At 38.6% G+C, this 25837-nt stretch overlaps 1 protein-coding gene across 1 annotated transcript in view; it reads right to left on the bottom strand.

Moving 5' to 3' along the window:
• Positions 1 to 25837, bottom strand: part of LOC103773417 (utrophin-like) — a gene marked incomplete at its 5' end in the record, with an annotated part of 260165 nt that overhangs the window by 69549 nt on the left and 164779 nt on the right. The window contains 5 exon segments of the mRNA XM_008940784.1: positions 1989 to 2049; positions 8049 to 8127; positions 9622 to 9768; positions 12116 to 12384; positions 22238 to 22367. Of these exon segments, the coding sequence (XP_008939032.1) occupies positions 1989 to 2049; positions 8049 to 8127; positions 9622 to 9768; positions 12116 to 12384; positions 22238 to 22367 (686 nt within the window).

The raw sequence follows: 25837 nt of genomic DNA on the forward strand, positions 1-25837 counted from the left end.
TTCCCTTTGATGGGGTATGGGGGTTAAGAGAGAGCATCTGTTATCAGTCCAGGAGCAGCCCTAACCCTGAACCATGACACAGAGCAAGCCCACAGTATCAGTGTGCACACTGCAAAGACTTACTTTCTCCTGAGCTAGTCATCATAAAAAAAAGATTTCTCAAAAACTGAACTCTGGCTGAAGCAGGGCAAGGGAGATACCGAGAAATTCAAAAATAGGTATTATGTAGTATGAGAAAAAGAATATGCATGTGAAAAAGTCACATTAAAAATATTTGCTTTGCTCAGCACAGATTAGAAATTTTAATCTTAGTCTGTTCCATCTGTTGCAGTGGCAGCACTATCCATCCTGCCTCTGTCCTCCACCTCTGAATGTAACCATGAGCTCCATAGACCCCTCTGCAGGCCAGCTCACACCTGGTAAACACTCCCAAATTCCCACCTCTGACCAGGTGGAGCAGGAACGTGAATTGCCATCTTTCAATGACCACTAAGGACATACCCACAAGGGGGAAAAAAAAAAAAAAAGGACTGTTTGGGGTAGTTTTCCTTTTGTCCTCTGTAGTTTGATACTTCAGTGTTTTCTTTGAATTAGTGCTGCAGGTGCAGCATTCCAGTTGCAGTGCTGCCTGAGACTGGACAGTCAGTGTGCCCCCACATCCAACCTCTGCCCTCTCCTCTTCCACTTGGGACTGACAGAGGAACCTTTCCCCCAGCATGGCAAAGCTTTCTGTTGCCTCCTGAAAAACTTTTCAGGAAAGGTGCAAATGATTTTATAGATAATTCAAGGATCTTCACAGTGAGTTTTTCTTTTTTCTAGTTACCTACACAGAGCCCCTTAAAAAAAATTAATCTTCGTATCACAGTTGAAAAACAACCATCACACCTCAAGAATGATGACAACAGGTTTGATCAACACATTTGCTGTCACCTGCTTTTCAAAGCTCTCAAGCACTCAAATTATTTGAAGCACAAAATGTGGCTCTCAGATTTATGATGGCAAGACACAATAGTACAAAGTCCTCACTGATGTTCTCTCAGAATGAATTATCTTCAGGTTCAACTCATAGTCATCCCACAGACTTAAAAACCCTACCTCTTTTTTTTTTTTTTTTTTCAAAATTCAAACTGGTAATATTTTAATACAGACTGACTTCAGTTTAAAATTAACTACTCTGGGCCTGGCTTACTGTACACTATACCTTCTTAAAATTTCATTTACCTCTCTATCAAAAAAGTTATCCTTCTCTCAAAGCTGCAATCTTTGACCTTTAAAGTATTGGCAAACAGTACATAAATAAATGCCGATGGAATGAGAAAACCCAAGTTAAAGATTGCTCCAAGTAGAACACATCAAAATCACCACACCTACATAACTATTTCTTATTATTTTCAAAAGAAATCTCTCAACCATTCCTCTTGGGAGACAAGGTATTTGTACAATTTTTGTCACTATATACACTAATGTTAAATATATCTCAATATCAGGCACTATAAAAACTTCCATGCAGTAAAGAGAATGATAGGACAGGCAACATGTGACTATTTCTAAAGGAATTCTGCACAAAATGATGAATGGTCTAAATATTAGTCATCACTGTTCTGCTACAGGTTTTAAACTCTGAATTTTCAAATGCATTATGTATTCAGCTTTTTTTGCCTTTATTCTACAGTTTATACTCTGGATGAGCCACACGCATAAGAACAAATCTAGTCTGAATACTGATGCTGTATTACACTGGAACATCTCTGCTGTTTCCTATCTGAGTGAGGTTTTTAGGGTTTGTCTTCGATTTCTTTTTACATATTTCTAAATTATACAGCATGCAAAGCAATAAACATGAAAACGTATCATGTATGTAGCAGCATAACACTACGTAAAGAAACTCTTGATAACATTCCTAGTTGCTACTTAGTATCTATGGTTTTCTGGTAATGGTGGTAAGACTCTCTGTTATGCTTAAGGAAAAAGAATCAAAGCAAACTTACTTGATGTAATAGGGCACTTTGTTATGTGAAACAGACCTCTGCCATGGAAATTGTACTGAGGCTGAGAAAATAAAGAGAACAACTATTAGAAAGTACTTGTTAAAAAAATTCCAACAAAACAAAACTATTTTTATTTTATTTATTTATTTAACAACTACAACAGTAATAATAAATTAAATGGGAACAGTTCAAGTTCCACAGACAACTTTTAGTAATTATAAAATCATCTGGAGAAAACAACAGCAATCTATCAAGATGATTCTAGGCATCTATTTGATGCCAAGCTGGAAATAAAACAAATGTGGTGATTCTACTTCAAAGAAGGATAATAAATTCTAAGCAAGCAAACTAACCATCCAGGGAAAATGGAGACCCTGGGTTTCCTACCTCTGTAGAATTATTATCAGTTTAAGCTTTGAAAATAAATGCTTTCACTACTACAATTAATGCTCTGTGACAGAACAACAAGGAGAAATATCACCCTTATTTTTTTTGGTTACAACCCGTAGCTCCTATTTGCAACTCAAATTTAATATTTATTAACACTGTATGACCACAGAAAAGGCATTAAAACCTGTCTTTGCACTCTTTGCTGAACAATGGTAATCTTTGCAGAATTTATGCAAGCGGCAGGTATCATCCATAACAACAAGAAGCCTTCTGCACCCTGAGTTGAAAAAAGTATGAAGTCATTCATGACACCACAATTCTGCTTATCTAAAGATCTTGGGAGATAAAAGTGGGGAAACTATTCCTTTTTTCCCACACAATTTTTCAATTGTGCTGGTGCACACAATTGAAAGGTTGCCATTTAATGAAAAACCATAGGTATGTACATGTACTACCAGAAATTATCAGACCAGTGCCTGGTTCATTAGTGTTATATCATAGAAGAAACTCATTTCACCAGATTCACTGTAGAAGCAGAGACTGAAAGAACAGGTAGGAACAACTGATCATCACAATGGGAATAATTTACACTGTACACATGCCAACACTTCCACGACAGAATGCCTACTCTTAGGTGCTATCACTTCTGTTTAAAATCCTGGTAAAATGGGAGACAGCTTTGATCCATACCGAATCTCAAGTAACTAAACTCTCGATATAATTTTATACAAGCATGGCCTACTTTACAGCTCATCTCTCTTCAGAAAAAAATCCATTTCAAAGTAACTCTTCCTTCTTCCCCTAAGACTTCTCAAGACTGCAGTGAAGACTTACAAGCTGCTCAAACCCCATAGGGTGGTGGTGCTGCAGAGAGGCAGGTCTCACCCTGCTCCCAGCCAGCTGATCCCTGAGATTTTTAATGACTGTGACCTTTAATTTCTGGATGGCACAAAATTTCCTATCTCATAATTTAAGAAACATTCAAGTACTGAAAGACTGGAAAGAATGCTTGAGAAACTACAGTGAACCACATAAACCCCATTATCCAATGGAAAAAATGAAGAAAATTCCATATCAATATTTAAAGAAAAAATTCACATTTGCAATAAAGAGGTAGGTAGAGGGAAACAAAAAAGTGTAAAAAATATAGAAAGGCTAAATGCTCTAATAGAGGTAGTTAATTGAAAAATAATCCTTAGGCATTACTAAGTGAAAAAAAGGAAAAAAACAAAACAAAACAACCACATAGATGAAGGTGACCATCAGCTTTAGAGTTTTATTCTTTCATGTTGCAGTTTGGAACCTACGGTGCCTCCAGTACTACTACACTTAATTATGTCAGCTAACTAAGAAGAAAAATCTGGCCGCAGTTTGTTTAGGTATGATTTGTGTGCTATGACAGACTATAGATATTCTGCACTAACACAGATATGGACTAAACAGCATAATAAATCTAATTGTTAATTATTATGGACCAGGCCATACTGTATTTACTTGGGAACGACCTTTCTCAAAACCCTGCCAGTTCTCCTCTGCGTGAAACTGCCAAATGGAATTCCCATTCCTTTTTTAAAAACAGTTTCTATATAAAAACTGAGCAGAGTAGTTATCAATTCTGGCACTCAGTAGCAGGCCTGCAGATATGAGCAAGGCTGGACACCACTCAGCGCTGCTTTGAGCAGGCCACTGAAGAACTAGGCTATTTGTTAGGGAACATGTGGAGCCAGGGCTCTGGGTATGTGCATGGGTCCTTCTAAGAGGCATACAAGAAACACAGATGAGAGGAGTGGTTCGTGGGCCTTAGAAGAAAAAAAATGAATTACAGAAAGAAAAGTAATTGTTTGTCAAGGCAGGAGACAGCAAAACAATCTGTAAAGAATAATGGATTATATAGATTCTTCAACTGTATTATCTGTGTAAAAATTTAGTGATCAGTAACTATCTTGCAAGGAGCTTGCTTTCCCTCTCAAAAGCACTAAAAAAGAACAATCAAACTATGCCTGTCACTGATAGGCAAGGAAAAACAGCTCAGTAAAGACAGGTATCAGATGCCATAGTGGCCTACTACTACTGCTTTACTTCAGCCTCCTGCTGCAGGACATTTTAGGAAGGGCCATTGTCACATTGTCTTCAAAAATATTCTGAAGCACTTTCTAGCAATGGTCTGAATGAATTCATGCAATTGGTGTTACTAGAACTGCAACAGCAATATTAAATGCTGCACTGTGTCTTTTTTTTTCCCTTAGTAAGAAATGTAACTAGCCGCCGCAGAGATGAAAGCACTGGATTAAGGTGGATGGAATCAGGGTGGTAGATAATCTCATCTAGGCTTCCCTTCCCATGAAAGGTTGGACCAGATGGTCCTCTGAGGTCATTTCAAACCCCTGATTTACAAATCTGATGAACAGGTATAAATAGGTGTTTTGCTAGCGCAAATTACTGATTAAATGACAACTGAGAGCTAGTCAGCTGAAAATGGTGCGATGACAAGCTACGGTCTTTTGTAGGGATTTGGAAGAAAAGTAACAGTGAGGTAAATTTCAAATAGCTGCTGTCAAATGAGCACTGATGAAAACCTCCCCTCTAATTCAGAAGTACAACTTTGGAGATAAAGATTTGCATGAGATGTATCATAATCTCAATTTTAGGAGTTTGAGATTATTCTACTCAGAATATCACTCTACTTGTTCCTCACAGTTAGAAGTCACTTATGGCTGCTAAGAAGGTTTGAAAAATTTGATTTAAAACACACACTATTTCAACCTGCCAGGATGAAACCTTCATTTTTCCAGATTTAATGATTTTTTTATTACTTTCCTTTCGAAGTTGCAGTTCCTGACTTTCATTTAACAGTCTTCATATAAAGTTGTAGGTATTATGTTCTGTAACTCCGACTAGTTCAAGCTCTTGAAACAGATTATTATTTCTTTTAAGAAGTTTTTGCTGTAGTTTGTGTAGGGAAAAAAAATTTAGCAAATAATTTAAATGGTTAACTGCATATTACTTGTTTTTGTAGGACTGTTGCGCTTGGCTATAGCTCTTTGTGGTATCCACCAACATGCTTTGTGGAAGCAAGTTTGCTGATGACACAAAACTGGGAGGTTTGGCTGACACACCCAAAGGCTGTGTGGCCATTCACTGATATTTGCACAGACTGGAGAGCTGGGCCAAGAGGGACCTAATGAGGTTCAACAAGAATAAGTGCAGAGTCCTGCACCTGGGCAGGAGTAATAAAATGCACCAGTATAGGTTAGGAGGTGATCTGCTAGAGAGCAGCTCTGTGGAGAGGGACCTTGGAGCCCTGGTGGACAACAAGTTGTCCATGGGACAGCAGTGTGCCCTTGTGGCCAGGAAGGCCAGTGGGATCCTGGGGTGCATTAAGAAAAGTGTATGCAGCAGAACAAGGGAGGTCCTGCTCCCCCTCTGCTCTGCCCTGGTGAGACCTCACCTGGAGTATTGTGTCCAGGTCTGGGCCCCCCATTTCAAGAGGGACAGAGATCTACTTGAGAGAGTCCAGCAGAGGGCTCCGAGGATGACTGGGGGACTGGACCACCTGCCCTATGAGGAGAGGCTGAGAGACCTGGGTCTTTTTAGTCTGGAGAGGAGAAGACTTAGGGGAGATCTAATTAAGGTGTATAGATATATGCAGGCTGGGTGTCAGGAAGGAAGGGGAACCTCTGCTCACTTATGCCCTGTGATAGGACATGGGGCAATGGTCGCAAGCTGGAACACAAGAAGTTCCACACCAGCATGAGGAAGAATTTCTTTACTGTCAGGGTTCCAGAGCACTGGAACAGGCTCCCCAGGGAGGTTGTGGAGTCTCCTACCTTGGAGACTTTTAAGACCCATCTGGATGTGTTCCTGTGTGACCTGCCCTAGACTAGATGGTCCTGCTCTGGCAGGGGTTTGGACTCGATGATCTCTGGAGGTCCCTTCCAACCCCTAACATTCCGTGATTCTGTGATAAACTGAATGTCCCCTTCAGCCTGGAGCAGATGCTCCAAGGAAGGCTGCGGCATGCTGACAAGGCAATGCATAGTCTCTTTGGACATAATTCTATGAATGTTTTATCCACCAAGCAAGCCAGTGTGCCACTCAGTCCTGTGAGTGCAATTTTTTGCTGTGGCACGCTATAAACCAAATCAAGGAAATTATTCAAATCAAAGAAAACAAAACCAGCCAACCCTGCCTGGCAAGATTCCTTGTTTTACATGTGGACTTTTCACTGATACCTCTTGTTTTGTTTTCTTCAGATCAGTCACCTGAACATTTGCATTGGTTTGGGTGAGGAGAGGTAACCAGCCTTAACACTGACGGAGAAGTGAAGTCAGGAACTTCTCAAACCAGCAGGAGTAGGGGATACTGCATCTTCTCTGCATTGCTTCCTAGCCTGTTTTAATACACAAACTAGACTGACTACTCTCTCAAACATATAACGCTGTGGTTTTCAACAGTGCCAAAGGTACCACTTTATCTATATTCTTTTTAGCAAATCATTACGTGGGTTTACTGTCCAGGTCAAGGTTACAAGTTTAAGATGGGAAGGGCTACAAAACCACTGTGACAATACTATAGAATACTTTTAATCAGGATTAAAAAACCCCACACAAACATACTTTTAAAGATGTTTGTTTGCTCTGTCAGTTTATAAAAAGGACAAAGGAGCTCCAGGAATAGGTATGTTGCATAATCGCTGTAACATTTTCAATGCACTGTATCTTGTTTACCATAACGCTTACTGAAAAACTAGTTGTCAGTTTAAAATAAGAACATGGTTGTCATGTAACTTAAGAAGAAATCAAGATTTAGTTATTTTTTTAAATTATATTAGCTTTTCAGATATACATAGACATACAGCACTTGAGAACCTCTGGGACAGAGCTGCTCATTTTTATGTTCACTTCTCAACTCCTGCAATAATTTTACCTTTATTATTGAAGCCCTCAGTTAAAAACAGGAGAGCTTATTGGGTTAACACTTTATATTATGAGCTCTGGTGATGGCAAATGGGCTGGAATATCAGAAAATCAGCATCAGTCTTGATATCATAACTTCCCTATCTTTAACAAGTAAATCAAATGACAAAGAGATATCAAATGATATCTCTTAGTATATAGTAAATTATAGGCTTGCAAGTGGAAAATTTTCAGTGGTAGAAAAAGATGCAAAGATGCGTCTCAAGAGGAAGTGATGGAGGTTTGCTTTCCCCACCCCTTTCTTTGAAGGTCTAAGAATGTATGACATAAAGCTTTTAACAATAAAATAAAAAAAAAAAAAAACAGGCAGCTCATCCTTTGTACCATCCCAGCAAGTGTAGAAGTAAAAGGAAACTGAGGAAAGAGGTTGCAGGGGACGAGAAGAAGAGTTTACAAAGACAAAGGTTTTGCAACATGCACAGATCAGACCTTGCAAGAAACAGGACAAAGAATAAAGCAACTAGGAATGCAAACATAACTCAGTAAGATCTTGCAGTGATCCTCAAGGGAAGCACACCGGTGAGAATTTCAGAGTTCCAAAGATGGAACACTCCTAGGAAAACAGGGAGGTAGATAACAAAATGCAAGAGGAACTTCCTGTTCCTCAAGCCATGGGGGAAACCTGGAGTAAAGAGCAGTCAGCTTTTGAGAAAGCCGTCGTATCTCAAAGCATCTATTAATTCAAAGAACTTACTGGAAAGGAAGTGCTGTGATGCAGGCCCAAAATCTTGGTGTGCCTCCTGTAACTGTTTAAGGCGATCCTCTACAGACACCTACACAAACACAGATACACAAAATTTAGATTGCATTTACTTTGTAACACCAGGGCCACGATAATAAAAACACTTATTTACATTCATTTTCCCTTAAATAAATTTGTCTCTGTATCACTGCACTTTGACATGCAGCTATTCAAGGTTATATTTTTTTCTCTCATTTTCTTGATGAAAGTCATATCTTGCAGCATTCTCCTGTGAGCACTGAGGATGAATAATCAGGAAACAATAGTTTCATGGTGACTGTAGCTGACCATTGAAGTTCCTGACCTCCTCCCAACCCTTCCATTGTCAGATATCCATTGTCAACAGTTTCAATTTGCTTGTATTGATGTCACAGCTGCCTTTCCAGCACAGAATAATTTCAGAAGACACCACTTCATTGGCTGACATGACTCCCCCGTGGTTTATTAATGGAAAGTGCATTAGCACACTCAGCAGCAGTTTGGTTGCTTAGTTAACTCAAGTTGACACAAAAATACAACCCCCAAAAAAAGCAAACCCCCCACAAAACTCAGTAACAAATTACATTAGAAGAGGGAAGGACTGAAATGACTTCTAAAACTTACAGTTTTGCCTCTTACAGGCAACTGATTTAAAACTGATGAAACACCCAGAAACTGACACCCAGGTTTTGAAAATTCAGTCCCACTACTCTCAGCTAGAGACACAACAGATCCTCCATCCTTCCCTCAAGTCTTTTAGACACTTAATATCATCCTTAGAAACCAGGTAAAAAAATAAATAGCCATTGACTCACAACAAGTATTTCCTACCAAAAGAAAAAAAAAAAGTGAGAAAGTGCAAAAATTGATAAATGAACATTAACTGAGGTAAGAAACTTCATTAAACCATTTACTATGAAACTGTGCATGAGTTTGAACTACAATCAGGCATATTGATTTACCTTTCTCAGACCATTTAAGCACAATAATCATAACTAAGCAATAAGAATCTCTCACAGCATACCCTCTTCTGTTTTATAATGCTAAATGAGCTTTGCTCACATTGTGTTATAGCTCTACTAATACTTAAGTCACTTAAAATGAAATTCTTTATAGAAACTGAACATTTAAAACCAAAATAAAGCAGCTTTCACAGGAGATTGAAATGCAACAGAAACATGTACACCCATTTTCAGTAACGATTTATGCAGTAAAATTACTCATATAAAACATTCAAAAAAGCATGCAGCTTTTTTGCTGTTCACAATAGTCTCCAGACTATTGCTCACAATTTATTGTTCACAATAGTCTCCAGAGATTAATGCAGTCTCCTGAGTGAGTAAATTGCTGAGACAACTTGAAAGGAAAAATTTTTGGTCAAGCCACAGAAGGAAAGATAGTTTTCTTAGTTTTTTTGGCACCACTAGAGTAATGGCTTAAAGACAGAAATAATGAAAAAATGGTAAGAACACAACTCTTAAGAGAACAGAAGAGAGTAAGAAGCATCCCACCCCCCACCACCTACTGTACCCATTCAGAAGAATACCTGTAAAAGTTTCCACCGCATATTAAGATCATCTAGTTGACGAGACATCTTTAATGATGGATAAAGGTCAAGTGGAGACAACTGACTAGATAAGTCATTCACTGTTTTAACTTTCAAGTTGATGGGAGCAATTTCTTCTCTAAAAGCCTAAAAGAGCAAGAAGCATATATTTATGTTCAAGGATGTCTGAGCAGCACAAAAGCCACCGTAAACTCAGCATGGTGCTGACTTGCCCAACGTGGCAGCTTATGCTAAACAACCATATGCAACTCTCTCTGTTCTCCACCAAAGAAAGTTCGCTCACACTTCAGTATCCTTATTAACTCATTCATATTCATGTTTAGAGAAAAACAGCAAGAAATTTACTCAAAAGCCCATATCCAAATTGCACCCCTAAAACAATTTAAATATTTTTTTATAGTGGTGCCATATGGCATTAGACCTTTTCTTTCCAAAAAGAAATATGCAATGCTCTACCAGGGGCTTTAACAGTATACAGCCTGTCAAGTGCTCTTAAGAAAAAAATATGTTTAGTAACTACAGTTTTCCAATATTAAGCAGCTGACAAAAATTCAATTTAAAAACTATTACTGAATTAGCAAAGCATGAAGGAGTGTATCTTCAAAGGAAAAGGAATACAATGTTTTACCTGATTAAAACTGCAGAATAAAACTGTTACGATGATTAAAAAGAAGAAAAAGGTTCATTGAATCAAATGGAACTAAATACAGTATTAAGACAAAATTGATGCAAGTTTTAGTTACAGTTGAAAAAAAAACACATCAAATGTCTTTCCTGCCGTGAGTAGTTAATCGTTCAATCCTACAAATGGCTTGATTAAACATCATGAAACAATCCAAAACAACTGGAAAAAAATATTTTCTTTGGATGATTCAGTTATTTACCTCCCCTTAAAATCTCTCTCATCAGACCTGAGAACAGAAGGAATCTACTGGCAAGAAAGAAGAGTTGGGCTTCTAGACAGCCAGCAGCCCCCTATTCAGCAGATGTTTCCATCTTTCCACAGAACGAAAACCTACAAGAACTCACTTTACTCTTCTTTACAGAAAAAAGCCATCAGGATATGACAAATCACTTCTTAGCATGAGAACAAACAGCTATTCAGCATCATCATCTTACTGCTTGCTTTAGTATCTATATTAAAATATAAGAGGGGAAGCAGGAGATGCATTACTCTTCTCAAGTCATCAGCAGTCTGGACATAAATCAACTTTAACTGTCTTTGTTTTAAAGATTTTGGTTCCATTAAACCTGAAAGTAACAATAAAAATTGGAGAATAAGGATGCTTACATTCTTCTATGTGTAATAATGCAGTCGTCTGTTAATTTCATGTGAGCCCACAGGCTGTGTACACATAGAGAATTTGCAGAAAAGTGGTTGCAGCCCATGGCCTTTCACTTTTCTATCACCAGTGTCCCATTCTGAAGATGTGACCAGACAGGTACATGAACCCAAGGTCCTCTAATAGTTTTACCATGTTCATTCCTGAGCTTGAAAAGTTGACTTTGTGAAGCTTGGTGATAACTGCTAAATCTGCCCGAAACAGCAATGTTCTCTGCCTATGTGAGCATGCCCACATGTTCTGAAATCCGTGATATTCAGGCACTCCCCTCCCAAGCACTGTGCTATTTCCTGTCAGCTCTCCCAGACAACGTTAGTTACCAGAAGGTATTCCTTCTTCAGGGAGCTCTGCACTACTGTGTCCCAACTCATGCATCTAAGCAGGGAATGACTGCTTCCCACCATGAGCAGCCACGTCTTGGGGTGCTCAGCCCTGCATGGGTGGCTTGGGATGCTGAATGCAAGAACTGGTAGGCCCAGAACACCACACTATGGTAGTATGAGTTCTTCATTTCAAAATAAACCTGAAGAGAAGGCAGGCTACAGTAAAAGCAAGAGATTTATGAAGTGCGTGAAAGTTAAGGAACAAAATATAAAACTATGTATACACTTCTGTATGATAGAAAGATGTCTAAATGTTTTTCTAAGAAGAAAGCTATACCTGATGGCCAAGATCTGACAGCTTCACCACTACAAAAAGGAGGAGAGCCCACTGTCAACTACTGGAATGATAAACGACTCAACTCACTCATACTCCAGTGCCTGGGCTAGGCTCTAAACATACCTATGGCCTGATGATGGACTAGACAATATTTCTAGGACAAAAGTATTTAAGTCCTAGAACACGTGTTTGTTTGTTTTTTTTTTTTTTCCCAATTCATGAATGTTATATTGTGTACAGATCTGTAGCTTGCTGATCATATGTGTTTATGTAATCACAGCTGAGACGGTGAAGGTGCCACAGCACTAGATTTTCTTTGAGACCTCAGACCTAATCTTTAAAGAGCACTTTAAACTGTACATTATCATTTAAGTGTATAGTACATAATTATCTAACATGACTAGGTGTAGTACAATGGACAGGTCTGACTCTCACACAGGCTAAATATTTCCCAGGAGTTCCACACTTACTGTAGTTTTCTCAATATGATCTGGTAATGAATCTATGAGCAAGTCTCCCACAGGTTTCCAGCCATTCCTCACATTTTCAGCCTCCTTCAAGTCAGCATCGAGGTCATCCATGGCACACTGCAGGTCTTTCAGTTTTTCTAATGCTTTGTCCACTTGCTTCTGCCAGATACTGGCACTGGCATTGAGGTTCTCCCATTTCTCCTTCACCTCTGATGACTGCTTACGCATAGCTTTGGCAATCCTCATGGCTTTCTCCTCAGGGGTCAGCTCTGCAGAGGGAAAGAAAAGTCACAGTTTATTTCTCCTTTTATTCATGTCTAGTTAAACAGAGAATGCTCCTGAGATACAGGCTCAAGATAGTAAGTCCAGCATCAACTTGGGGACGGAGGACAAGAGGAGAGCATACAGAAGGGAGGGGGGAGGTAGATTTTTGCTTTTCAAAGGCTGGGTGAATGTCAAAGTAAATGCACTGTTGTGGTTGCAAAAGTTCTCTTAGTGTGCCTCCAGTGATCCAACTATTGTTCCATAGCACCCTGTACACTGCAAGTAATTAAAAAAAGGAATCATTACAATACATTCAATCTGTGGCTGAGAAGGGCAGGTATACTCTTCCCAGGCGTAAAGGTAACAAGGAATTGTTTGGATCAAAATCAGAGTTTCTGCCCACAAAATCCATACATTTGTTTATTTTTAAAAAACACTTTTCAAATCTTGTTAGCCTGTACTAGGCTTGATATATGCTAGACTACAAATTCATGATTTACATTTTAATTGGTGGTGTATGGAAGGGAGGATGTTGTCAAATGACCCAAAGTCACAAGGTATCTTGCCATGTGGTTACATAGGAGAAAAAAGTACAACCAATGGTAACCAAAGGAGGCAAAGACAAACAACAAAAGCCAATATCACCAAAGGAAGGGAAACAAATACCTAGGCTGTAAGTTGCAGAGCATGTTTTGACATCTAGAATTAGAAAAGCCCTTTTGAAAAACAGAAGGCCATTTGGAGAAACAGTGGAGCTGAGACGGGCAGGAGAAGTTTTGAGCTTACTGAGGTATTTCAGTGAGTTGCTGGGTGTCATTAGCTATCACATGAGAGCACTGCTCACGTGCACCCTGCCTACAAAGGCAGAGGCTAGCCAGGCACAGGGATATTGCAACGACAAGAGGGTATTTCAGAAGAGGAGTCTGAGGAGGAACAGTTGTGAAAACCTGCAACGCTTACCTAGCTGGGAAGGGATGTAAATAATGTATGTAGCTCTGGGATATAGAAACGTGGCAGTAACCCACAATTTGCAATACTGACAGACCAGAATAAAGATGAAGACCAAAGATAAGCTGTGATACATTGTACCGTGTCTTTGGCATTCCAGCAATTCACAGTAGAATAAACTGCTACTAGGACAACATAGTTCTGGGATGAACTGTACCCCAAGCTTTGTAACAGATTTTAGAGAATAGAAAATCAATAAAGCTTAAGTTCTAAGCAAAAACTCCTTTCACATAAAAACTGTTGTTTAAAAAAAAAAAACCCAAACACACAAACAACAAAACAAACACAAATTGCTTACATAAAGATATCAAAGAAATTGTTACTGGAAATAATCTTGGATTTATTCACCATTAAGAATAATACACCACTGATGAATGAATGAGAATCCATTACAGTCCAGAGACAAAGGGACTGTGAACAATCCAGAAGCCAAACTAAATCACAACATGCAGACAAGTCCCATCAAGTGACAGAGTTTAGAATCATCAGATATCTCACACGTTGAGGTATCCTATGATAAAATTGTACATTGAGGACAACCATGCCTCAGGATTAAAAGCTGCAGGGCTTTAAATGAGGAGTAAGGGAGCCCCTAGAGTTGGAACACTTTACATGCTGAGCTTCATCAAAAGGGGACAGAAATTTGTAGACCCAGAGGAGGAAGCCTCCTTTCTTGGCATCTTGGAATATCTAAAATAGGGAATATTATACCCAGAAACTGGACTAAGTAGAAGATACATATATGCAAAGCTGCAAAATGCCATTTTTAGTGTGCCTGCATCATCTACCTGTTATCAGAGCCAAAACCTACCAATTCTGCATAAAGGAGTAGAAAGTTGGAAGGGTTTAACATTTCTCAAGTAGATTATTAGCAGGTCATTTAAAATGAGTCACTTGACAAGAAGCATGCTGAAAGCTTTAGTAAGAGCTGAAAATCTTGCAAAACTTTGGTTGTCCATAAAGATGTACAACAGATTCAATGCATGCTTCTTACTCCAGTAGAAGCAATGGGAAAAAATTGGCTGTAGCAATAAATGAGAGTAGAAGAAGGTTGGACTAGATGATCTTTTGAGGTTCCCTCCAACCCCTAACATTCTGTGAATCTGTGAAAAGCCTGACTTTACTTGTCTAGCCAGCTAAAACAAAGGGGCTTTCCTCATGACAGAATAGTTGCATATTTTGGAAGAGGAAAAAAAGATTCCAGATTGACTGGGGCGATACAAGTATCCCAACGGAACTGAAAAACAAAAAATCTTTTTCCATTTGAGACCATTTCTCAAATCAGTGTCATTGTCCAAGGGTATTCTGCCGCATATTTTATTTGAAATATATTAATTGCAAGACTGCTTTATTTTACAAAAGCCTTGGAAGTGCTTGTAAACTTGCCCTAAAAAGACATTTACTAGGGAAATAAAGCAAAACACATGTTTTTATGAGCTATAAAACCATCCAGCATCTATTCATTTAAGACAGAAATATATCTTGTGTAACTTCATGATTTCCATCATGAAAATCCAACTTATTAATGAGCAATACATTACTTTTTTCAAGCAGATGACATATTCTCCAAGATACTAAAGACAGAATTATAAACCTCATTAAAAAAAAAAATCTTAACAGTGAGAATTATATTCTATGAGTTTGAAATTGCTTTCACCAGTCTGGCATTATTGTTGCTTTTTTATCCCCACTTAATATGAAGTCTTCTCAATGATCAGCTTTCACCTGTTATTTGTTTTTTAAAGGTACTTGTTACATTAACTTCCTTTCACTCTTCCTATATTCTTAATAAAATATACTTGAACTGGAGCTGATTTCATGCCCCCTCTTTCTTCCACTATGTGAAATGTTGTATCATCCTTGGTTCAATCAATCTTTGCAGCAAAAAACAATGGCTGACACAGCACTGTAATAATTTTGAGAGCTTTTAGAGCATTTGAACAGATACACCAGCACACTGTCAAACACCTAAGCAGAAGAACCAAAAGCAATGTTATCAATACATGATGCAGTCTTTAGCATTGCTCCAGTGAAAATATTCTCTGGGTTTCTAAGAACCTACACAGAAAACTTAGTTCTGAGGGAATGGGAATAGGAATTTCAAAGAATAAGCTGATTAATGTGGAAACATAACAATGAGTCAGACTCCAAGCACCCAGCCATGCAAGCATAACCCAGTAATGCTGCCTTTTTTCTCCGGGTTGAATATCTATTGCATAGGTGGTTAAAACAAAGGAAAAGTACAGTCAGTTTCATCTTTACCCCTTTGGGTTTTCTTCTATCAAGACTGAAAGTTCTTAAAATCAGAGAAATATAATTAAATCAAAAGTGAATGAAGAAGTCTCTGGAGGATAAAAGACAAATTACTTTTGGTTTGCAAGAGACAGAATTGCAAAAGCAGAGACAATGAAAGCTGTTAAACTCGCCAAAGATGAATACTTCTGGAAAGGGCCCAGAGTATTTGCTGCAGATAAACACAAATAGGAATAATGCTAGTAAATATACATATCCTTTAATAATGGTTGTTGATATTTCTCAGTGGGTGCTGGTGGAGAAGATTCATAAGGAGAAAACAAAGAGAAAATAGCTTCGACTTAAAAGAGATAATTAAGTTGTCCCATAATGTGGAGCTGTTGGGAGCGTGTTCAGAGGAGAGCCACAAAAATGATCAGAGGGCTGGAGCACCTCTACTATGAGGACAGGCTGAGGAGTTGAGGTTGTTCAGCCTGGAGAAGAGGAGGCTCCGGGGAGACCTTATAGTGACCTTCCAGTACCTGGAAAGGGGCCTACAAGAAAGCAGGGGAGAGACTAGTCACAGGGTTTTGTAGAGACAGGACAAGAGGTAATGGCTTTAAGCTAGAAAAGGGGAGATTTAGGTTAGACATTAGGAAAAAGTTCTTCAGTAGGACGGTGATAGATCCCTGGAATAGGTTGCCCAGACAGGTGGTGCAGGCTCCGGCCCTGGCGACATTCAAGATCAGGTTGGATGAAGCTCTGAGTAGCTTGATCTAGCTGGAGGTGTCCCTGCTTATGGCGGGGGGGCTGGACTAGATGACCTTTGGAGGTCCCTTCCAGCCCAGACATTCTATGATTCTATAACATCTATCTCCAGAAAGCTAAAGATTGCAGCAATCCTGAGTTTTGTGCTGTGGAAGCCCAAAGTCAGTGCTGGTCCAGGAACCTAAATCAGATATGAATTCATTTTTAGCCTGATCCTGCCACAAACTTAGAAAAATGCAAATATAACAGTACTGTTACAGCATCACCAAGCTACTACTACGCCTTCTTCCAATTCCTGTTGAAGGGAGAGTACTAATGGGGAGAAGGCTATCACCACTATATCTCCATTAATCTAGGCAAGCAAAGAATTAACCCTATGTTTCTTTCCAAAGCACTACAACAGGAGATTGTAACAAGCCTTTTATTTCTTCCAAGGTTCAGTAACAATTTTTCTGGGGCCACAGCACAATATAGCAGGTAGCTCCTCAGCAAGGGACAGATATACATCCCCTAACAGCATTGCAAAGCAAAACAAAGACATCTATTTTACTCTAAACCAGTACAAAATCAGGAAATAGACATGTCAGGCAGCACAAAAGATAAAGCTCCCTGACTTGTTGGTGTCCTGTAACAACACAGGCCTTAAACGCATCCACCTTCTGAACGTTCAAGCAAGTGTCCTCAGCCTAATTTTCTTTCAGACAAGGTCCTAACCTTTTACATCCATCAATCATCTGCATTGCTAGTAGTGTAACTGAGAAGTCTCTTGCAGACAAAGCTTTACTGGTTTTTGAAGTCTTTAAAACAACACAATAGTTTAACTTTAAGAGCACAGCTTCCACTATGGAAGCATCCTATATTACAGCTAAAACTGGGCTATAACAGAGCATACAGGCCAGGAATTAATACAACCTTGCTTAAATTCTGAGGCCCTCATGGTTAAAAACTCACAATAATTTAATTAACCACTATAGCCTCAGGCCAGCCTGTTTCCAACACTCAGCTGTTAAAAATTCAGGCTTAAAACTCCTCCAAGTTTGCACTCCACACCACTCGGCAAATGGAAATAACTTACTCCAACTTTACTAACATGACTGCAAGCAAGCGACCACGTAGACACTACAGGAAGAGTTTCAAGGTTCTACCCAAGTGGACTAAACTTGTAGGGTGACTAAGAGAGGGTGAAAAGGAGAGAAATACTTAGTTTGGGATTCTCTCATGGGTAAATGCATGTTTCTCTAACCTTCTGAAGAACCTCTCAAAAGTCACAAATGAATGACCTTAAATTAAAACAGAGATAGCAGTGGTCAAAATATTGTACGTAGTTTTGGGGCATGACTCCACTGACCTCCAGTGGGCTATACGCTCTTCATTCTCCTAAGCATTTCTAATTTTCACACTCAAGACACCATACTCTGCCCAGCTGCACTGCAGAGTGCAACAAACTGTACCAGTGGTGTGTGATAGCTAGTGGACATGCAGAAGTGGTTGGGAACAGAAATGCTGCCTGCTGTATACATTAGCAAACAGTAAATTACTTATTTCCAGTGAGATCTTCCTTGCTAAGAGGAAAAATTGTGGCAGGGAATTTACCTGATTGTGTGAAGTGAAGAAGTTTGACTTTTATTTGTCTGAAACAGTGTGTCTGTAAGTTAATTTAAAGTATATGCATGCAATTCACTGATATCTATTAATATCTTTCTCTTATAACACAGATGTGATTTATGAGGTTTTCTATACTTCCAATTAAGAGGAGATAACAGATGGTAAGTACTTAATTTTAAATGACATGCTTATCATGGGAATCTTGGCTACCAAATAGCATCTTTCAAAGCTAGCAATCTGATTGCCATATGAAAACTAGAAGCTATTCAAGCATTTCAACAACATTGCAGACTCCTGGGAACATTCGCTGTTGCCGTGAGAATCATCGTAGTGGTCTGTGGTAATCTGCTAGTATGTTAGTTTATGTTATCTTTTTCTAAAAAATAAATAAATTATCTCAGCTCCCTCACTGCATCAGTGAAATTTTAAAGACAGAATTTCAGCAAAGCTGTATCATCAGTTCATAGAAACCTGAGGACAGAAAATATTATTTCTGCCTGTTTTTTTTTTTTTTCTTTCTTCCTCACGGCCTGTAACCTTACTAGCAGTACAAAGATCTAAGAATCCAACTGTAACTATGCCATAGAGAATTAATACTTTTAGATCTGTTTTTTTCTTCTACCATGGGCAAGTGACAACAAAGCCAAAAATGTATTTCCAGTTTCCTTATCCTGTCCTATCTATAAAATTCAGCAGTTGGCCTGCTGGTTTATCACTCTGCTCCACTAAGATACTGAAGCAGTTCAAAAGCAGGAAGAATGTAAAGCTTACTTTTTTGTGACAGGGCCTCCCTAAGGAAACATAGCAAAACAAAATCAGAAGGAAAGACAGATAGGAGATAAAATTAACTTAGAAGGAAGCTTCCTGGAAGCTGAAGAACTGTGTTTGAATGTGCCGTTTTTTATGAGGTACAGTAGGAGGCCAACACAGGAAGCAAGATGGGAAAGAAGCAGCAAAGGATGCTTAGAACCTGATTTTATATTCTTGTAATATATTTGAAATTAACAGGAACATTACAAGACAGTAATGAGTTATCATAAGGCAACCTATAGCAAATATTATCTTTGGATGGAACAATGAATGTATGTATGCACAGGTCCTCAAAATAGGTCTCAGTCAGTCAAGTTCAAAACTGATTCTTATAAGTTTTCTCCTAAATTAATCTCATTCCTCATCCTTGCAACAATGCCCTCCCTTGCATTAAAAGATCAGGGGGGTGGAGGTAGAGGATGGGGAGAAGTAGTACATGGACAGGGAGAAAATAGAAAAGGATATTACAATCTTTGTCCTCTTTAGGTTAGCTTACCCTCCCCCCTAAACACCCCTGCCATTACACAAGGCAAGATCTAACCTCAAGGAACAGTGATTCTCCAATTAATGCAAGTATGATTTTTAAATATAGTTTTTGTTTGTTTGTTTGTTTGTTTTTTTAGTTTTGGCTATTTGTATTATAGAAGTAGCCAAAATCATGTTCAAATAATGACTATACAGTGCCGTGTACTGCTCACTGATATTTTTTTTAAAGACACAGACTGTCAGCTTACAATCCAAACCCACTTTCCTTCCCCTATAGCAATAGGAAGTGTACTTCACAGAAATTAAGGAGTTGACTTTAATCGACTGCAGAGAACACCAGTGATGAAAAGGCTGACAGAAAATAAAAAAAAAAGAGAGAAACATTTTAAAAACACCCATAAGCCCACACCCACAGCCTTCACTGAAAATGGTTACTCAGGAGATAAATTGTGTGTGCCTGGATGTCTTCAAACCCAGAAATGCAGCTGTCTGGGATCACTGGCATTACTTGTCAGAAAAAAATTCACTGGACTCAATCCTGAGTGAAATTCTACAGCTTATGATATATAAGACATCAGAGCAGAAGATTCAAAGATGCCTTTTGGCCTGAAAGTCTATTGGTCTACAGAAAGTGCAGCCTTCTCTGTGCGGGGTCCAGGTGCCCTCTGATGGCAGCAGGGGCTGCATGGGTGTCTCTGTGAGGAGAAGCTGGGGCTATGACAGGGACAGCCAGCTCGAAAGGACCTACCACAGGGCACAGCTGAGCCCCTCAGCCATGCTGCTGGCACCTCAGGGAAAGCCTATTTAAGAAACAGCAAAACTCCAGAGAGAGAGGAGGAGAAACAAGAAAGAGAAACAGCAGAGGGAACATCAAGGTCAGAGGGGGAGGAGCAGCTCCATGGCAGGTCAGATGTTCTCCATGGACAGTCCATGCTGGAACAAAGGAAAGATGTGAGAAGAAAGGAGAAGCAGAGAGAAGCTGTTAGGCTGACCATCACCACCTTCCCACCCTCTCACACACTCATTGCCCTGAGCATGACCTACAGTCATTACAAGGTGGGAAGGAGATGGGAATGTTGGAGTCAAGTTGAACATGGGAAAGGGGGAAGGAAAGCTCTACTTTTAATTTTTGACTTTTTATTTCCCACTACTGAACCAGTAATTAAATATTTATTTTAAATGTCAATATTTTTTTTTTTTCCAAGCTGCTTCTCTTTGACCCAAAACAGTAGTTTGTAAGGGATCTGCATCTGTCTCGATCTTGATCCAGGAGCTTTCTTGCTCCTATTCTTCCTAGTTTCTGCCTTCATACCACCGAGGTTAAAGTAAGAGACTGTGCAGATGGATGGGAGCTTGGCTGGTAGGCAAGTTTAACTTGGCACATGCTCAAAAAAAGAGTCTATGGAACTACTGAGTGTGAAGAAGGAAGAGGAAACCAGGTTCAATTCAAATGTATGAAGCTTCCCAGTCAGTTTACTATGGCCATCAAATTCTCTGCTATTCTGTTATCACTGCCATCTGTATAGCACAAAATAGCAGTGCTAATAATAATACCAACAACAGATTGCATAACAAGAATTTATGATGCAGCTCATCACCTGAAGTTTGCTCTTACACTTTCAGTCAACACTGACTCAATCATTGATATTAACTCCAGCTAGCAAATGAACATTTTATGCCTTGGCATCATTTGTGCTGTGTGGTTCTATAGCTTTTGAGAGGAAAATCTCTGGCTTCAAACTTTTATGTGAAAGAATGAGCATATAGCAAGCATTCCTTATTTTTCAGCTGCAGGGTTGCTTGTGATTTAGACCAACTCAAACATTAGAGATGCAATAATCAAGTGAGTTTGAGAGTAAAGACGAACACAATGTCTCCAGGAGTTCAAAAAGCAAATAGTAAGATACATTACAGGAGCTAAGGTACCAGAACTAATCACAGGGGAAAATGGTTCACTGGCATTAATCACCAGCTATTCAAACTGTATCACAAAGCTGAATTAGGGAATATAAAACCATAAAAAAATTTGCAGGGAAATAACACATAGTATGGATGCAGGAAAGATCTGTTTTTTCCACTGAACAAACTTTAAAAGTTTGCTATGGAGATGTATAGAAAGATATATGGGAAGAAAAAGCTAACTCCTGATCTGTGCAGAGATACTGTAATTTTGTAAATTATACAGAACAGTAAATTATTCACATCTTAGAGCAGCTGATACTTCTGTAAAAGCAGATTGCTAACTTTTCCAACAATAATTCTTAGGTAATTAAAGATTTTGTAACGTTCTAGCTTGTATCAGAAACATAATTCTAGGACTTAATTACAGAGATACTTGATACAGTTTTCTATTTTACAGCTATGAGGGATGGGACAGAGAAAAGACTATTACCTACTTATTGGCATATTATATTCTGATAGAGAGAAATATCTCAACGAATACTATGCAAATATTCTTTCTAGAACAGCTGTGGTTTACTCCTTGGTAATAATTCATCTAACATTCTAGTCATGAAGATTTTGCAATGGCTGCCTTCCTAAAGCTCATTCCTTTTACTTCTAATGAGATACATCACCAAATTTATTTATTTCTAGTTGTGGAGTAAAACTTTGCAACAACAACATATATGAATTTGCATACGCATCCTTGAAGTACTATTCTGACTACATTTAAGGTACATTTGTTACTGTGTTAAGAAAACAGAAAAGAATACTTCACTGTTTTGAATCAAAAATTGGAAAAGGAAACAGATTTTTCTGCTTCTGTTAAAACATAAGTACTTAACAAAGCAGAGTAGTAACACGGAGGCAAAATAATTGAAATAAAAGCAATCAAGATGCAGTTTGGAAAACAAGTCTAACCAAGTAAAATATATAAGATATGCACTAGAGACATAGGAATTATCTTTCTTTTCTTTTGACCACTCCCAGAAGAGAGTATTTTCTGACCTGTTTTCGAATGCAAGCTCCTTCTTGGTTCTTCAGGCCCCTCAATTGGTTGGTCAGCAAGGAAAACTCGTGCTTGGTCAACAGCATTGAGAATGGTTTGCTCTTTATCCTTCAGTTCACGCCTCAGTGCCTTTTGGGAAGGGAAAGAAAGAGAAGAATGCCATTTGTAACTTGAGCTTGTGCACAACAGATACCACACCATTTTCCCTGTTTTCACCTCTCTGACCAGACCTGCCTAGAAAGTGAGGAATGGCCAATACATCAGACCGCAAGACAAAATGTAAATTCTACAAAACAAAAATGGCAGGAAATTAATTAAGGCTAGAAGGGTAATTTTGATAAAACTGACTAGAATTGAACGCAAAAAAGGATGATGGCAAGTTTTAAAAAAACACTCATCAAAGAGGAACTGAAACAACTACATTCTACTTCTAAACCAAAAAAGTAAAATTAAAGGATTTATTGCTATTAACAAGACTGCTAATATGTAACAGATTACTAGAACAGACCATTTTTTTCTTTCTTTCTCTCACAGCTGGAATAACATAAAATTGCACCTACTGAAACTTCAGAAGATAATTTTGCAACTGAATTGCAAAGAATTACAAAAGTACTTTACATTCCAGAGAAAAGACTGTCTCTTATTTGTGTCTCCTTTTTATTAATATTTTTAAAACTTAGAAGACATGTAACCAGTACTTTTATGATGAGAATGCATTCTGAAAAACCATCCTTCAATTTAGCCAAAAATATTTTTAACCTTAGTATATGGAAACAATTGAGCTTTATATACTGGGAGATGGTGGTAGGGTAAGGATCAACAATCAATTTTTCTTTTTACAAGATGTTTCCGTGCTAATAAAATTTAATTTAAGAATATTTTGTTCTCCAGGGATTATGACATTTTAAAAGGACTAAGTTTAACCACCATTTTTAGAAAAAGAATTCATAAGTAGCTGTAACGTTTCTTACAAAGCATTTGATTCCATTCAATTTTTAAAGTATATATCTGTATTACTTTCTACCAGTAGAAAGACAAATGAAGATACTTTAAACATTATTAAAATCATATACTTATGTTCCAACATACATTTTAGCTCCAATTACAAGATCAAGGCTTATTTGGCTGACACAGGCTGCTCAGACCTTGTTCCAGCTCCAGAAAAGCTGTTAGTGTTCACAACGTTACATAGGAAAACAAGTTCTTTACCACCACAGAAAATAGTGAAAAACAGCTACCATAAAAGTCTCAGGAAGGCTGTTTTATCCTACTCATCAGTAAGCCTTTTAATGCCACAAACACAAAAACCACCTGCTTACCTTGGCTTTAGCTTAGAAGGCAAGATGTTATTCTCCCCACATTATTCCTTTGACATTGCTGTCCCAAACCTTTCTGTTCCTTCTCACTCTACTTCTGCTCCAAATTAATTAAAAATCCAAAACCCAGCAGAAAATAATCACTGAAAACCATGCTAGCCTCCATTACACCTTGGAACTCGCATTACACTGCCCTATCTTCAGTAACCATTAACTATTGTCATTATACAAAAATTCTTCAGAACAGTGTTATCTCTACATGCTTTTGTATAGCAACAATTAGAGGAATAAGCCTTATTCTTTGTAGGATTAATTATGTAGTATGTTTAACTAAAACAAAAATTGTAATTTAAAAAACAAACCCTATTTTAAAAAACAGAAATTGAAGTACTGCAAAAGCAACATGCTTGAAGAATCCTTTGAAATCAGCACAGTATGTATCAATATTTTAATTTCACATAACACACACTAGAATAAGAGTTTTCAAAACCATCCATTATTTTACAAATCATAACATTCTCTCTGCAGGAATTTGTTTCAGAGAAGAAGACAGGAAGCCATTATCACTACCATACAATTAAAGCTCAAAAATTACCTATTTTAAAAGCTTTTGGTTGGTAGAGGCTGTGTGGATGCGTCATTAAAATACAAACCTAACTTTTAACTTCCAAGATTTTGGCAGAAACAGGGCTGATTACTTTATTAAAGAGTGAAGTAGGAAATCATTCTAGCATCAGGTTTTTTTTTCTCTCCATGTAATTTCCCAAATATTTCCAAAGCATATAAGAAAAAGGAGGCTATGTCAGATTTTGAGTCTACTAAGAAATTTGAGCATTTAGAAATAATCTAGTGACGGATATCTTTTGCTGTGTCTCTCCTGTTTACCTTCACACAGTGTGCTCATCATCAATTTCTCTTGATCATCCTCAATAAACTTCAATCAAGTTTGACCTAACAGACCTTGGATTTAATTCTCTGCCCTCCTCCACCACCCTTGCCACTGAAGCTGTTCAAATTGAGGTTGACAAGACAAAGATTTTAAGACTGCGGCCCATATAGCTCATCAGCTCTGTCATCCATGGCATTCCTTATTAATATATCTTGACAAAGAAATCTTTTAGCATGAAAGAAATGTTGCACATGAAATAACATTATTGAAATAATTTACTAATAAAGAAGACTATCTTGAGCACGTCTTCTTATATTATGGTTTATACACTTTTTTTCTTATGCCAGAGATGTAAAAAAATAAATTTTAGAACAGCCACACAGATTTGCAGAACTTTATTCCCAGCTGTAGGAAATCGGGTAGGGAAGGAAGTAGACCAGCACGGCTTTGTCAAGATCTGCTGGCCAGACTAAAAGACAAGATGAGACTGCACAAGCAGTGGAAGCAGGGACAGGTATCCTGGGGAGAGCACAGGGACACCACCCGGTTGTGTAGGGATGAGGTGAGGAAGGCCAAGGTGCAGCTGGAGCTGAACTTGGCAAGAGATGCAAAGGAAAACAGAAAGTGCTTCTATAGGTACATTAACCAGAAGAGGAAGGTTAAAGAAGGCATCCCCTCCCTGAGAACAGCAAAGGGCAATTAGTAACAAAGGATGAGGAGAAGGACAAGGTCCTGAACAAGTTTTTTTTGTCTCAGTCTTCAATGGCAGCTTCTCTCCTCACAGCTCTCAAGTGGATGGCCTATGAGACAGGGACCAGGGAGACAAAGCCCCTCCCACAGTCAACGAGGACAAGGTTCTTGAATGTCTGAGGAACCTTAACATTCACAAGTCCATGGGGCCTGATGAGATGCACCCCAGAGTACTGAAGGAATTGGCTGATGCAGTTGCCAAGTCACTGTCCATAATATTTTAAAAGTCCTGGCAGTCAGGTGAGGTTCCCAGTGACTGGAAGAAAGGAAATATCACCTCTATGTTTAAAAAGGGTAAAAAGGAAGACCCTGGGAACTACTGCCCTGTCAGTCTCACCTCTGTGCCTGGGAAGATCATGGAGCAGACCCTCCTAGAAGAAATGTTAAGGCACATGGAGGACAGGGAGGTAATTCAGAAGAGTCAGCACAGCTTTACTAGGGGCAAGTCCTGCCTGACCAATCTGGTGGCTTTCTATAATGAAGCAACTGCACTGGTGGACAAGGGAGGAGCTGCGGACATCATCTATCTTGACTTTGCTAAGGCCTTTGACACCGTCCCCCATAGCATTCTCCCTTCTAATTTGGAGAGATATGGGTTCAATGGGTGGACTGTTCAGTAGATAAGAAACTGGCCGGCTGGTGGC

Source organism: Merops nubicus, unplaced genomic scaffold (genome assembly GCF_000691845.1).
Source record: "Merops nubicus isolate BGI_N331 unplaced genomic scaffold, ASM69184v1 scaffold875, whole genome shotgun sequence".
NCBI classification, from domain to species: Eukaryota; Metazoa; Chordata; class Aves; order Coraciiformes; family Meropidae; genus Merops; species Merops nubicus.